The sequence below is a fragment of the Chrysemys picta genome, chromosome 2 (assembly GCF_011386835.1).
Source record: "Chrysemys picta bellii isolate R12L10 chromosome 2, ASM1138683v2, whole genome shotgun sequence".
NCBI classification, from domain to species: domain Eukaryota; kingdom Metazoa; phylum Chordata; order Testudines; family Emydidae; genus Chrysemys; species Chrysemys picta.
Window position 1 is genome coordinate 233,578,816 of NC_088792.1, and position 15,805 is coordinate 233,594,620.

A 15,805-nucleotide genomic window follows, 5' to 3' on the forward strand; every position below is an offset into this window, starting at 1 on the left:
AAAAAACAGATCCCCTGTTTATTTTTGGTTGGTTTGATACTGCATAAAGACACTTTAAGTGGGCAGAGATTCCGGTTTCTGCCTAGGTTAATTCCCTGAGAGTCATTTCTAATTCTTAGTTTCAAAGTGATTATCCCTTGGTAGAATGAGCAATCCAATGTAGCAACCACTTGTGGGAGCTCCTTCAGAAGGTGGCTGCGGTGCAGGATGGTTTGCTAAACTCAGCCTTTTCTCTGTACCCACCCCATGCATTCAGAAGCTGGACACTTGCTGAAACTGCCACTGGCTGGCTGGCAAAAAGTAAAGTTGAAGAATCGTAATCTCTTACCTGTTAATTTGAATTTTCCTAGTCCCTTTGTGTCAGTCCTACCATGGCAGCCCTTCTTTGAGAGGAAAAATAGCGAAGGGACTAGAGCAGTAGACCCAAACCCAGATTAAATTCCCTGATCTGCCACAGACTTCCTATGTGGCCTTGGTCAAGTCATTTAGTCACTCCATACCTCAGTTAAACGGTGATGATAGTACTTCCCTACCTCACAAGAGTGTGGTAAAGATAATTACATTAAGAGATTGTGAGGCACTCAGATACTACAGTAATGGGGTAAAGTACAAATATTACAGATATCCTCTTCTGTTTTGGTATCTGAGATGACTTTTTCCTGAACATTTTCAAACAATCCTTTTAGTGTTACTATCAAATTTATTGCTTGGGAAGCCTCCAACTAAGCAGGGTCAGCCAGACAGCCATCCCTCTTTAAAAAAGAAGTATATGACAAGAAGCTCTCCTTTTCCCTGTTCCCTCTCCATCTGCTGGTAGGAGGATTTACACTCTAGGCTGGCATATTAGGATAGGAGAAACCAAATGAACCAGTAAGAAATTACTGTATTATTTCTGGCTTTTCCTAAAATGATGAACAAATTTTATTTCCTCCTCACCACACACCAACACAGGCCATAATGACTCTCTCATGATCTGACATGAATTTAAATGAATATTGCTTTGATTTATAGAAACTGCCGTAATTTGAGAGATCTTCTCATAGAGAAATTGGCATCTGAAGCAAGAATAAGTCAGCCTTATCAAAACTCCTTTGAAATTATTTTGGATGGGTAGAAAAATTTACCCAACCTATTAGGAACAGGTAAATAGCTAATAAAATGGAATCTCTGCACTGACAGCCATGGTTACAAGGTGTTCATAATTGTCTAAGATTGTGTGGCCCACCTTTGTACCAGGGCACATTTTGCATTGCAACAAATGTGGGTGCCATACTATGTGTCATTAAGCAATCTAAAGGGTTTATTATCAAAGCAGTATGCAAGGATTAAACTGTATGATTCAATCACACAACTAAATCCTCATTCAGTGCTTTGAAAGCTTACTACTAAGTGTGAAGCTAAAAATATTAGCTAGTAACAGTCATCTATCTAGCAACCACATCCTCTTGTAGTACAACATCAATAAGAGGCATGTCTGAAAACGTGTCTGAGAGGAATTAAAGAACATTTGTTTGAAACAGGGCCATTTCACTTTGGGACAGATACCTCCCTCCCCCTAATTTACAGAACACATTTTGTACTCTGGGATATGGAATTCTGCCCAACTCACACCCATAGTGAAATGAAACTTAACATATCTTTATAACAAACTTATAACATGCAAAAATGTATACACCTGAGGCCATGATTTTCATTTACATTAAGGCCCCTTTAAAGCAGCAGAGTGATGTAAAGGGGTCCTTTGTTTAAATGAGAATGAGGCCCATAGTCATCTTGAACAGTCATTTTCGCATATTACATTTAACACGTGAATGTTTAACAACACGTTTCCACTCCACATGCAACAAAAAAGCAAACCACACATTTTTCATACTGTAGCATTTTAAGGGACGTATTTGGCAGCCATATACAATGTACATCCCTAGAATCTGTAATTTCATTTTAAACCAGGTCCTACTTCAGAAGAGTGTGCAAGAAAAAATAATTTTAGTTTATGCTTAATTTAAAAAAAATAAAATAAAAAATAAAAAAAATAAAAGCCCGCTCCATTCATCTTGTTTTTCTAAAGCTCGATTATCAGTTAAAAAAAAAAAAAAGTTTTCCCCAGAGCAAGAAATATACACTGGCAGATTCAGGAGAAAATTCTGCCTTTGGATTCTTATGTTACTCCCACTAAATTCAGTTGGAATTATTCCTGTATTTGAGAACAGAATTTGACCCTAAGTGCATATCTGATTCTAGAATGAATTATCTGATATTTCTTTCACAGACTTAAATTAATTATTTGTCACTGAGGGTAACCACAATTATAGGAATTACTACTGCCGCGTCTATAAACTTAAACTTAGACTGGAAACAGTGGGCATGAGATACTTTTCAAAAAAAAATTTTTTTGACATCATCTTAAAATGCATGCTAACATTTTTGCTGTGTTCACCATGGCTACACAAACCTGCAGTGGTCTGTGTACTAGTACTTAGCAACCAGTCTGCAGTGTTGAGCAGAGTCATGTCACCTGAAGGAAAATTGCAAACAAAAGAAAGCTGTTGGGCTTCATCTCAGGTTTTTTCTTTGAAAAACTACATTTTTCTTGATAGAATTTAACCTAAATGAGTAAGACATGAACTTAAAAATTCTGAAGTCAGAAATGAACTATGTTAAAAACAAATTACAGTGATTTAGTTTACATTTCTCAATAAACCTCAACATTACACTCACTAAAATACAGACATTATTTGCAATTTATTTATTGAATGGTATTTGGCTGAAGTTGGGGCATAAGTGGAAACTATACATATAACTCATTCCTTAAAAACAAAGCATTTAGGGCCGTAGGTGATCTTTGTTCTGTGTGTGTGCACACCTCCGATTAGGTCAATAAAGAGTTCTGTGGCCAGATCAAGGGAAGGGTCTTGGGGTTCAAAGAAACATGCTCGACTTCTGTGTTGCTGAAGTGCCTCCAGATTGAACAGAAGGGCCAAAAACTGGGAACATTTATAATAAAGCCCTTAGTGATCATCAAGGTTTTGAACTCACACTATTAATAGCTATGTATTTATTGGTTTAATGAAATTAAGCTATGGGTGAAATTTTCAAAAGTGCCTAAGTCCCACTTTCAGAAGTCACTTAGGAACCTAAAAACAACGAGGAGTCCTTATGGCACCTTAGAGACTAACACATTTATTTGGGCATAAGCTTTCGTGGGCTAGAACCCACTTCATCAGATGCATGAAGTGAAAAATACAGGAGCAGGTATAAATACATGAAATGATGGGGGTTGCTTTCATGTATTTATACCTGCTCCTGTATTTTTCACTTCATGCATCTGATGAAGTGGGTTCTAGCCCACGAAAGCTTATGCCCAAATAAATGTGTTAGTCTCTAAGGTGCCACAAGGACTCCTCGTTGTTTTTGCTGATATAGACTAACACGGCTACCTCTCTGAAACCTGTCACCATGCAAGGCTTAGGAACCTAAGACCCACTAAAAGTCAATGGAATTTAAGCTCTCAGGTGCCCAAGTAAGTTTTGAAAATGGGACATTTACCCTGTTCCAAAATTATATCTGTTAACATATAAATGACAGAAGAGTCTTTTGTGGGCATAGAATATTTAATTTTTTCTACTTTAATTAAAATAACAGGAAAACCACAATCATATGTAAGTATTTATTTAAAAACAAAAACAAACAAAAAGAACCCGAGAGGTTAATACTATAGGTTATTAGAATTAAAAATGGCTTAAAGTTTAATCTTACAAACCTTATTTTGTAGCAATAGCATAAAGTAAATTATACACAACTCCAGCACAATTTACTGTCAGCTTTTGATAAGCCATCCCAAACAACAGTAGACTCCAATTAGAGTGGATAACAGAGATATTTAGGGAGCTCAGGGGGGACAACATCTATCTGATTGACAGATGCCTTTCCTGGAAGAACGCAGTGCATATCTAAAACAGTTTGGCTCATTATTTATATGTTGGCTTTTAACACACAGTACGTCTTTACAACAAGTAATACTCAAATGTACGCTATAAAAATCTGTTTTATAAAAAAACGTGAGTCTAAGTTTCAGATCTGTGAATACATTAGAAACTCATGATCTTTTATTTTCTTTTGCTGCAGGGTTGTAGTAAAGACTGCTTTCCACAATTACCTGAACAGCATTACATTTTTACAGAAGTCATTATTTGTAGGGGAGATGTGTTGAGATACTCTTAGTATTATACTGAGAACAAATATAGCCAGTTGGTAAGTCAATTGCTTTTTGTTTCAGCTATTTCTCCTCTTCTCATCAAAATATGAAAAATATGTATCATATTTTACCTTCACTGAATTATTATAACTATTTGAATTTTGGACAATCCATCATAAGAACGGCAGCTGAATACAGCCGATCAATTTATCTTTAGGAAATATCAACACCTAATTTTTAAGGACAGTTTTGTATTAGCCTACATGGCAAAGTTTTCATAAACTTACTAACTTACACAAAATGAAAATCCAAAATTAAAATAGAGAAATGGCAATGACTGCTTATAATTTACCTTTTATAGCAGCTAACTAGATATTTCCTGTTCTTCTCATCACTAAAATGCAAATTATTTTGTTGATGGATTTCAACTATTTTAATTTAAGCAACATAATACCACTCAAATGCATTGAAAATATGTGAAGGGAATATAAACATGGTATGAGAGCTATTGTTGAAAGCCGATAATATTAATTACTGACAAACATTGAACATAGCCTTTATACATCATATTACACAAAGATGGAACACCTAAAATAGTACAATTTTCTCTATATATAACTTACTGACTTAAAGATTGATGGAACAATCTCTTGAGAAAGAACAACATAGTCAGAGAAAATGGTAGCTCACCTTCTGTGCCATTGGGTGTCATGGAATTACTATTTATATGAGCGTTATCAAGTTTTGGACCATTGGGGGATTCACTACTACCACTTAGTCGGCTATGCGGGCTGGCTAGATCCTGCATTTCCATAGACCTAAAATCAAGAAGCAGACAATTTTACTGATACGTTCAACTTTAATTATGGAGGATTTGTCCATACAACATCTAATCCATTATTTCTACTTGATTATAAAATACTTTGTAAATAATCAATAGTTTTCCCTATCATGATCATTTTTTCTCATCATCAAAGTGTTAACTCTTGCGTTGTCACTCCATATATTCAACTCATAATAAACAGTCATATCTAATATTGTAACCCTTAACAGAATATAATATAAATATAGGAAACTATAACTAGGAGATTCTTATCATCTTACACTTTTTAAATTATGTTTAACGGGCAGTTTCATCAATGTATAAAACAATACATTCCCTTAGCAATAAGATAACACTGTGCCTTCTCAAAATTTACCACCCAATTGGAATTTAATGGGCCTCCAAACCAAATAAAACACTTGAAGCAATTGTTGAAACCTACAGTCTAGTGACAGGGAATGAGATATTCTTGATGTATGTGTTTACTCTGGCAAACTACTTAATTGTTCCTGTTTCCGTTGAAACAAATGCAGCATTAAAACACTATTATGTCTGCTCCCTTGTTTGCTTTGTGGATTACATAAAGTGTGCCCAATTGAAAAGGGATAAGGCAACCTACAGTGAATCCATACAGGCGTTAGTATGCCTTAACACTCTGCAGTATCTCAGCTGTCAGTTAGTCAAAATAAAACAAAAACAATTCAGATTCAATGCAAAAAAAAAATCAACATTTATGCAGTACACAAACAGCTAAATTCCCCAGAAATATCTTCGATTCAACAATTAACAGTTTCATAAAAAGGAAAACAGGCCTCTGGCCATGATCACAGTTACAAATCTCTCAGCTTGCATTTGTTAAGTTTGTAAACAAGTATATATTGCTTTAGTTTCCATTGTTCCAAAAACTTATGATAATGCCAATGACTTACTTTTTCTAAATAGCCTCTCCTGAGAGAAAATGTGTATTGTTTACTTTTCTACGAATACATTTGAACCTGGACTGTTTCCACTTTAAAAATTATAGTGAAGGCACTTTTTCATATTTATTTAAAAAACACAAAACTTCTTTTTCTTTCCATAGTAGAAGTGTAAATATTTTTAAACACAAATGTTGTTTTAACCATCTGATTTTCACATTTATAATGAGATTTTATTGTAGAAGTCTTTAATACATTGTTTCATTTCAACTCTCACTAGTAAAGCCAAACCACACATTTTGAAAGCCCAGCTACAGTTCTATGGTGTTTTTGTTTTGTTTTTCAGACGCAAGAGACTAACATATAAATGAAAAATATTTTAGTGCAGAACTGAATTTATTCATAGTTTACAGACTTTATTGTATTTATTCTCATCAGAAATCTCCAAGCATTGACGTAATATTCTTCAGTTTAAAGTGGAAAATAATAATTAACATTTACTTTTACCTGAAGTAAAAAAACATTCTTCTAAGCAGTACTTTCTATAGACAGGCCAAATATCAATCATATCCTTACCTGCAACTTGAGAAAACAGCAACATCTGAACTGGTTTAGGATTTTTGCACCTGCAAACCCAGGAAACAAATAGAAGCCTCTATTATTCTGCTTTAATGTCAATCCTTAATCTAAACAAGAATATTACTGCGGATGACAATACTGTCCCTTAACCAAAAGAAAAGGAGCATACTGCAACAGTGAAAAGCATATTGTCTTTAAATTGAAGTCTCAACTGTTGTTTCCTCCTGCAGGTCTATCCCCCTCCTCCCCATGTCAGGGGGAAGGCAGCCAAATGACGGGATAGTGATTCATCACCGGCCTATGACAGCTGCAAACTGGATTACCCCTCCCCCAATCAACATGCAAAGCAGCCTTGCTAAGGTAGCTAGAAAGAGGTGTCTGGAAAAAGGTAGGTGTTAACACAGGGAACATGTTGTACAAAAGTAGCTCAAACTCAGCATCCTCAGAAGATCTTTCATCTTTTGTTATCACTGGTTGAAATATATCTCCCTCCCACTCTTTAACTCAACAGTTTCTTAACCTTATCATGTTGGTTTTCTTCCTCATCTGTCTGTCATTTAACATTCACTAGATCAGATATTTTCTTAAAATGGGAAGTACATCTGCCATGTAGAGCTGAAAATCATTTATGACCAACCACTTTGTGCAACTATCTGAAAACCATGTCCATCTCTAAACAGCGCAGATTAGAGTTTTAAAAGATGTCACTATATTGCAAAACAAAACAGATTAAAATGCAGAAAACACACTTCTGCACGACAGAGATCTATTAGTAAGATTTCTAATTAACTGTAAGAATTTCAGATACCAAACTTTAAAAGACTATAGTTCTCTTGTTAAAAATGTAACTGGTGTGACCCTTCCATTATTTGCTTTTGGTCATACTGAGATTCAGTAGGGAACTTGGATTTTACAGTGGAAACCAATTAGCAGTCTTCCCGGTTTAATAAAAACAATCATTTCAAAACCCCAGCTGACTAGTATATTTTCATCTGATGTGATTAGAAAAACTTTATGAATGTGGATTCTGCTGGACATCACTTAATGAACTGCCTTTGATAGTAAACTTTTCTCTAAAGCCAGTAACAATTGCCAACAGGTGATAACGCGCAGGTGAAGATAGGCTGTTGGCTTGAATGCACAAACAAACTTTTCCAGCAAGGGTATACAATGTCTAAATGTCTACATTCAGAATCTTTCATGTGCATTTCCATTCAACCTGAACTGACATCTCTTAGATGATCACAGAACAAAGACAAGAGAGATGAGGCATTTTAAGTGCCATAAAAACCATCCAAGCAAATCTCACTTGTGTGTGTAGTTTTTGTTATTTTTAATCACAGACAGAATTACTACTTTAGCAAGAGTAAACCACTGCTAGAGGCAGCCAGGCAATGTATAACGTTACAAGTGATGTCAAGAAGCATGCAATAATGCATACAGAAAAACTTCAATCTTTTTATAACTGTGTATTTAAAATATTGCATAGTGTGCTTTTCAATGCTCTTTACCAAGCCAAATCAAACTGAAATATCAGATGTGTGTTTGCAGCAGCTACACCATACTTTTTTTTTAAGTAAGAAAAAGAAAAATAGTCAAATGTAAGATGGAAACTTTTTTACTCTTAACCCCAGAAACTGCAGCAGAATGCCTTAAGGATATGTTCCTCTACTGGTACTTCTATACACCTGGAATAAATTATAGGTGAGAACTAACTTTGTTTTAAGAGCTATCTCTGCTTAGTAATGTGGAAGGTCATTTAAAATACGTCTCAGATGAACACAAGAAAGAATATTTTCTTTTTAAAAGATATATATATATATATATATATATATATATACACACACACACACACACATATATGCACACACACTCTAAATGGCATAGTTTCAGAAGTATATATTTAATATTATTATTACTTTACCAATTTCTGAAATGCATTTAATCCTAACAATTTTAATTCCAAAATAAAAATTAACAAACATGTAATTACTCCCAAAATAATAGTTTTTATTTATTTTTATTTGTATTTTAAAAACTTAGATTAATTTAGTGTGGGGAAAAAACTACTTGACTATGTTTTTCAACTAGATGTAGCCTAGAAAATTAAATATGTATCTTATATGTCCTTTTACACTGTCACAAATCAGAAAGTTCATATCCAGGATCTTCATTTTCATTAGGCATACTTCAGATATATTCCTTTGTGTCTCAAGGATTATTTAAACCATGTGTTGTTCGTTACCATATTTAAAAATGACTCTTTAATCAAAATAACTTTAAAACAACTAATCCTCACTTAGGCTGGTCAGCTGAATCCACATAGTGGTCCAGGAAAAATAAATCTACTCTCAAGAATGCGAATGCAGACAACAATTAGACACAGATGTGAGTGAAATTAGTTACAGTTTACAAAATGCTACACTTCACATGCTTTCAGTTTTTTATGTGTGGTACAAAATTACAATGTTGTAAAGAAACAAACTTATGATGACTAGGGAGAAAAACACATTTCTGGGTGGCGTTGGCTCACTCTTATATGATTGCCCACCTTTGCCATGAGGCTTCTATATAAACGAAATTCTAAAATAATTTTAGTAACTCAATAATTAAATACATTTCTCCTTTAAGCAAAGGGAAAAAATTGTTTTGGCCTTAAGAGTCCATTCAAGGGGGCACATAAAAAATACACAATGAAAGTTTTTTTTTGCTGTTGCTCACTTATACTCTGCATCCTGATTAGACTAAAATTGCCTAAAATGATAAATGATATATAGATTCTTCAAAATGCATCACAAGTTATTACGATTTATCATTAAATTATTTTAAGTAACATTCACCTCTTCATCTTTAACATGGACAACAGATACTGGGACTGTATTATATATGACAAGGAAAAGAAAGGACAATGACATCAGAGCTACTTAAAATTCACCTATTTAAGAATCTTAAACCAGTAACATCAAATTCTGATTACTTAATGAGGTATTTTAAGTTTGCCTTTTTTACTAATTAAATTAATAATTCTTCACAGATGTAGGTTTTGTTGATGTTCAATTTGTCTCTCTCATTTTGTTAAACCTCACATAGTACTCCACCAATCCACTGAATAGCCACATTAAATCTGTTAATACCATGCTCTTCAACCCCAGAAATTATTTCCAGAAGGCAAACTTGCTTTGAGAGATCATCAAACAAGACTTAAGGTACACATTTTATCACATTTTCCCTACCACAGAGCTCAGGATGCGGAGGAAAATTCATGACTTTTGCACTGTTTATTATACTTTGCTAAATTACAAATCAAAAGCATCTGACAGAAGATCATGTATGAAGCCAAAAAGTTAATAATGTTCTGTGAAAAGTAAACTGTAAATGGGAAGGGATTCTAAATCTCGGCAGCACAGAGCAAATAAAGTGTAGGTACTTGTCTAAATTATGGGTTTTCCACAGACTTTTTTTGCTTGCGAGAAGCAATTTTTATAAAATGACTATAATTTAAAACATTTTTTCCAGCTGAAAATAAATTTTCAAAGTGAAAAAACTAAGCTTATCCAAATAAATATAGCTGGCATATGAGCTAGTTGTTTTCAACCACAGTTCTATTCTACCCCAAAATTTCAAAGACAATGGCAATTTTCTAATCAGAATATTTCTTCGTAGGAAAATACTGTCTTTTTCAACAGCAAAAAATATACATTTTTTTTCAAAACAGCATTCTTTTTCTCTTTGAAAACATTTTCCATTCACAAATAAATGTAATGATTTCAAAAGCTAACTGTGAAGAAATTAAAGGAAAAAGATACTAGAGAAAAAGTCAGCTCCAAAACTGGCAAACTCTTTCATTACACTTTCACTCTTCTTGTAATCCTACCAATATACAGAAGTACAGAATATATGAGGCAGTCCAGTTTTTTTAATTCAAGTACTTACTTCAAAGACGAGATTAAAAAGAATAATTTTCAGAACAGAAGCAGATGATCACAGCTCTCTAATTTTTAAATACTAGTTTATTTTAAAAAAATGCTACCTCTCATTCACCTATTCCCAACACTTACGAATGAAATATTTTGACATCTGACTGAAATGGGAACAGTATTATTCTCTTTACGAGACAAGTACCACTTTGCGTCAATACTTCTAATACATACTGAAATTTAAAAATGAACCCTTAGCTTTCGGGTCTTCAAAGCATTTTTTGGCTCTTACAAAAAAATTTGTAACTATCAAAACTTAGAAAATGATAGCCCTGTTTTTGGAGTTGCGCATTCTTATGCTGTGTGCTCCAGAAGGTGAAGAGCGGCTCAGTTAGGTTTCTGTGTCTGTCACCACACAGATTTTTCAGGTTTGAAAGACTACGGCTGCTCAATAGTAGAACATACTGGGCTTTAGGAATAAAGCAGTAAGGAACTCCATGATTTGAGAGTGTGTATGTGTGTGTATATATACACACATTTATACACCCTTAATTATCTCAAATACTCTGGACAAAATTTCAGTAAGGAACTGTAAATAATACTTATTTTGAAAAGTATGACTGGGGCAAAAAGAATTCTGACTACATAGAAAACAATATTTTAAAAAACTTCCTGTCAACATTGTCTTTTTAATTATTTAAGATACAAACAGCATTAAAAAGTTACACACAAGTTTTCCTGCCTGTCTCTTCGCTGAAATATTTCTGCATCTAAGGAATGATTTTAAAGTCAGTGACACCTTTATTTTTATAGAATAAGTTTTTTACTACAGCAGCCATCCATTTTATTGATGTTTGTCAAAAACACCTTAAGAAATACATACTTGTGAATCTTTTGTGAGTCTTGATTGCTCAAAAGCAAGATGTAAAATTTAATGATACTTTAAAGAGCTTTAACTTCCGGATTCTAAGTTCTTAGTTCTAAACGAGCCACATAAAATGTCAATAAACGTCACATATTTTAGCTGTGTAGATGTTTATTCTGTCTTCTCGAAAAGTTCTCCTTTGGGGAACTGTATGTTTTGCCTGGTGTTTGGAAAATTTAAACATATTAAGCAAAAGGATTTCCTGCTTCAGAAAGTACTGTCAAGATCTCGGTCATGCATTCTTCCTCCAAATTTCTTCATTATATTTCTCACGCTCTTGCACCTCTTCTGCACAGGTCCATAGATTTGATATAGCCTCTCCCCCCCACCCCCCTTTTCCGCCCCTAACAACTCATCATCGTGTTATTTATTTTCAATGAACCATTAACACTGCAGGAAACCAAACAGGAGGAACAAAATTCTGACTGAATACAATAAATAGAGCCATATAACATCGCTTTGAGGGAAGCCTACAAACACAAGCCTGAAACATAGCGAAAATTAACTGTTAAAACTGTTGATTTATAATTGGGTATTAACCTAACCATGAAATGGAGAAAGTACTTATGGATGGGATCTCATGCAAAGTTGCTGAAGTACTTGGAAAAGTACACATTGTTTTGCAATTAGGCCATTTCATGAGGTTGTTGGCTTTTTTAAGCTTCAACAGAAAAGACCTAGTGTTATCTTCCTGCTTTGCATCGCAGGACAGCTGTTGTCACTCCATGCAATTTTTAAAACAGCCGGTTTGTACTTACAGTGATTGGATCTGCTGTATCCACCAGTTTTATGTGCTCCCTTCACGTTCTCTGACTTAAACCACCATTCCTCACATAGCTTTATTCCTGGGTAAAGTAGAGTGCGGAGCTTTGCTGCCGACTGCCCTGGTTTTTAGTAGCTCTCAGTCGAACACGAGAACAGAAGTGAAGCGTCTCTGGAGGGCAAACCCGAGCTCAGAGCAAAATCTTGTGTGATTGCTGCTGCAGGCTCTGCCTGCAAAAGCGTGTGGGGGGGGGGGGCTTGGGGGGAAGGGAGCAAGTTTTCCAGAAAGAAAAACCACCAAGTGGACTTTCACAGGAAGACTTAGAGTCGGAAGTGGCACTGGGGAGTTTGTGTCTAGCACCAAACTCTGAACCATTAGCTCCCACTGTTCTGTTTAGTAACAGCTTTGAGGAATGGGCTGTTCCCCCCACTGAACAGCAACAGATAATATCTGAGAGCCTTAGACAAAGAAACAGCAGAATCTTCATCCCTTCTATTTGTTTGCTCAGTCTTGTAGGTCTGCCCATGTAGCCTCAGGGCTTTTTGTTTTGTTTTTGTAATGCAAACCACAGCTATTCTCTTGTCCTAACCTTATTGGTTTAAATGTAACAATTGAAATGAGCCCTGTGCTGTCTGACTCAACCTTGCTGCTATAGAAAAATTTAGTATGTAAATGAAGGAGCCTATGATATCTGAATAAACAGCTGCTGTGGGTGAAGAACATAGCTCAAGCGCTCTGTCAACAAGCAGTGTCTCTTTCTCCTCCAGCTAGCCATTCATATCTTCTGGTGGCAATTACACAAGATTTCTTTTCCATCTTTTTCTGCTTCTCGCTAGAAAAAGTAGTGAGTACTTTTTTTGGTTCAGTAATATATTTTTAAAAATTTAACTCAGTTTAAACTGCCCGTTTTCATTAAGCCAGGTTTAAAGAAAAGCCACAACAAATAGAAAAGCTGGAATTAAACAAACATTATTACCTCAATAAGTGAAGCTAAGCAAGGATATTCACAGAAACTCTTAAGCACACAAAATATAAGTGCAGACATGCAATTCTGATAGATATTTGATGATAAATGTTACCAATTCAAAGACTACCTGGTAAAGAAAATATCTGCTCATACTGTACAACCTTTTTCACACTGAAGTCTGCCCAATGCAATTTTAAGCTATTTAACACAATATCTGGAACCTCCTAACAGTGCATAACATACAGATACACGTGAAATACCTGTATGTCTCAAAACAATCAGAACTGAGTTTACAAGGCATTTGACTTGTATTTTAAAGTATTAGTACTCAATTATCAGTATTAATGTCTTATCATTTTTTTTCAAAAATGTGTAATGGCCATTTCCAATGAAATGAGAAGAAATGTACACTATGTAGTTAAAAAGTTAGATGTGACATCAATTAAACACTGAAATATATAAAGTTTAGATCTCAACACTCTTATATTTAAATAATTTATTTAATGTAAAATGTATTTTAATATAAACTCATTTCAGATCTCTTAAGTTAATATTATTGCATTTTTGTTTATTCACCATTGAAAACGGCCTATTAAAAATTAAAAAAATATATAAATTAAGTGTAAAACATTGAATATATAATATGTAGTAACTAAATTTTGACACGTTTTCTTTGTATGACTTTGTTCTTTTATAAAATATTTTTCAGTTAGCTTAACTCTTATATTTTCCAAACTTTTAGAGCAAAAATAATCAAAGTATGATGAGAAAACCAGTCTGATTATTTGCAATAGAAATACTTGAAACTATGCCCAGTTCTAATGTATTAAATAAAATTTAGTCTTATCTGGAATAAACAGATTTAAAATGTTTTTCATTGACAAAATGTGTTGTTATATACTGTACTGGTAACATAGCCTTACCTTAATTTAACTAATGAAAGCAATACTTCTAGATGAGAAAAATCTTCTGGCTATCATATCCAAGTAAGTGACATTTTCTGGAGAAAGCACCTCAGGAAAGCAAACCGTTTTGCCAAAGCTACAGGACGACCTCAAGCTGCAAACACACCTAGGGTTGCATTTTGTTTAGTGCATAAAAGCAATCTCGGGATAGTCACATACCATATATGGGAGTTCAGGTCAAAATAAGCAGATTTCTATTGGGCCTGCCCATGTAGCCAGCATAAACTGAATGAGTTTACTTCTTTATACTTGCATAACATTTCGCATGCTAAAAATACTGTTTATGATGTTTTATATTAAGCTGTAAAAGAAATACAAATATGTTATCATGGAGATACCCAGTTTTGTCAGGTAAAATTAAATAAGAGAATGAAATACAAATAAACAGTAATTGTTCTGTGGAATCTCAGCCTGTTTCAAAAAGGGTTTAGTTTGAAGTCCTTACTGGTATGGCATGTATAAGTGTTAATTACTTTGTTTCGAAAAAAAAAAAAAAACAAAAAAACATGCTCAACTTTACTCCCTTCAGGAGATCCATCTACTTAAATGAACAAAATTATACACATGCTTTTGCAGAATGAAGGCCCGAGTTATTTTGGAGAAATTTCAAAACTGAAACATGTTATGTATTATCTAACATTTTAAAACATTACTCAATATCCCTTTTTAATAAATAAATAAATAAATCAACAAACCTTTAAAAATCCAGAAGTTGCTATGTAAAGACAAAAATAGTTTAAACATATAAGTAAAGACTCAAGACTCCTAGTAATGTAGATTATTGCCACACAAACACATTTCATTTTATTTTTTTTTAAATCAAATACACAGTTATATGAAATAAATGTAGCCATTCTGAAACCTTTGCTTACTAAAACAGATACATCTTCTATAGTTTAATTTTGTATTTGTATGACTAAGGAATCAGTCCTTAATGGAAGTGCCTGAATAAGAATTTCAGGAGTGTGTCCTATATCTGTATTCAAAAAAACCCATACACAGACAGTCTAATACAGTGGTGGCAGACATGGGGTGAGCTACAGTCAGGTATAAGATGGTCAGGAAAAGGGCCCTTAGCACTGCAGGAAAAAAAATCTATTCTCAATATTTTAACATGTTCCATAGCATTCATGTTGGCAGTAGAAGATAATATGGTAATTGGAGCTATTTAAACACAACAGTTTCATATATAATAAAGCAAAAAAGAGGAGACTGGTAGATAAAATAGGGTTCACTTTGTTTATATAGACATTAAACTGTGATTTAAAGTTCTTTATGCTGAACTCCAGTCTTCAGACATCAGATAGTCAATATACTTATTTCACGTTATGGTCTAAACTATGAACTTATTATACAGTTGATATTATGGGCCAGATCCTCAGATGGTTTAAATCAGCATAGCTTCATTGATATCAGTAACAATATGCTGATTTATACTAGCTGATGATCTCATCCTAGGTAGCTATAAAAGGCCAGATTATGCATTTCTAATATGTAAAGCAGGGTTCTGCTTTACCCTACAGCCTCCCCTTAGCTGTGTTCCTTGATCCGCCACCTTGGTTTGAACACTCATGTCACCGAATGCCCAATCAGCACAGATTATACTATTTACCACTTGCACCCCACCAGTAAATTATATAATTTTATATTATTGCTGAATTTGGAAGAGACTTTCATTACAGTTGCACGTGTTTACACCAGGTCTGAATTTGTCCTTATTCTGTATTCCTTGTATACCCAATCGCCATCCAAGG

At 34.2% G+C, this 15,805-nt stretch overlaps 1 protein-coding gene across 27 annotated transcripts in view; it reads right to left on the bottom strand.

The window, feature by feature from the left end:
- EYA1 (EYA transcriptional coactivator and phosphatase 1) overlaps window positions 1-15,805 on the bottom strand; it is a 246,731-nt gene that overhangs the window by 117,433 nt on the left and 113,493 nt on the right. For 13 of the 27 annotated variants that reach the window (XM_065582141.1, XM_065582139.1, XM_005309296.5 and 10 more), the window contains 3 exons: window positions 6,512-6,561; window positions 4,886-5,013; window positions 2,453-2,515 (listed from right to left, as the gene is read on the bottom strand). In XM_065582141.1, coding sequence (XP_065438213.1) covers window positions 2,453-2,515; window positions 4,886-5,009 — 187 coding nt within the window. In that variant the 5' untranslated portion in view covers window positions 5,010-5,013; window positions 6,512-6,561. Of the gene's footprint in view, window positions 1-2,452; window positions 2,516-4,885; window positions 5,014-6,511; window positions 6,562-12,114; window positions 12,640-14,009; window positions 14,158-14,746; window positions 14,767-15,805 lie in introns of those variants that run through there. The other 14 variants (XM_065582146.1, XM_065582152.1, XM_065582150.1 and 11 more) reach the window with 5 other exon arrangements.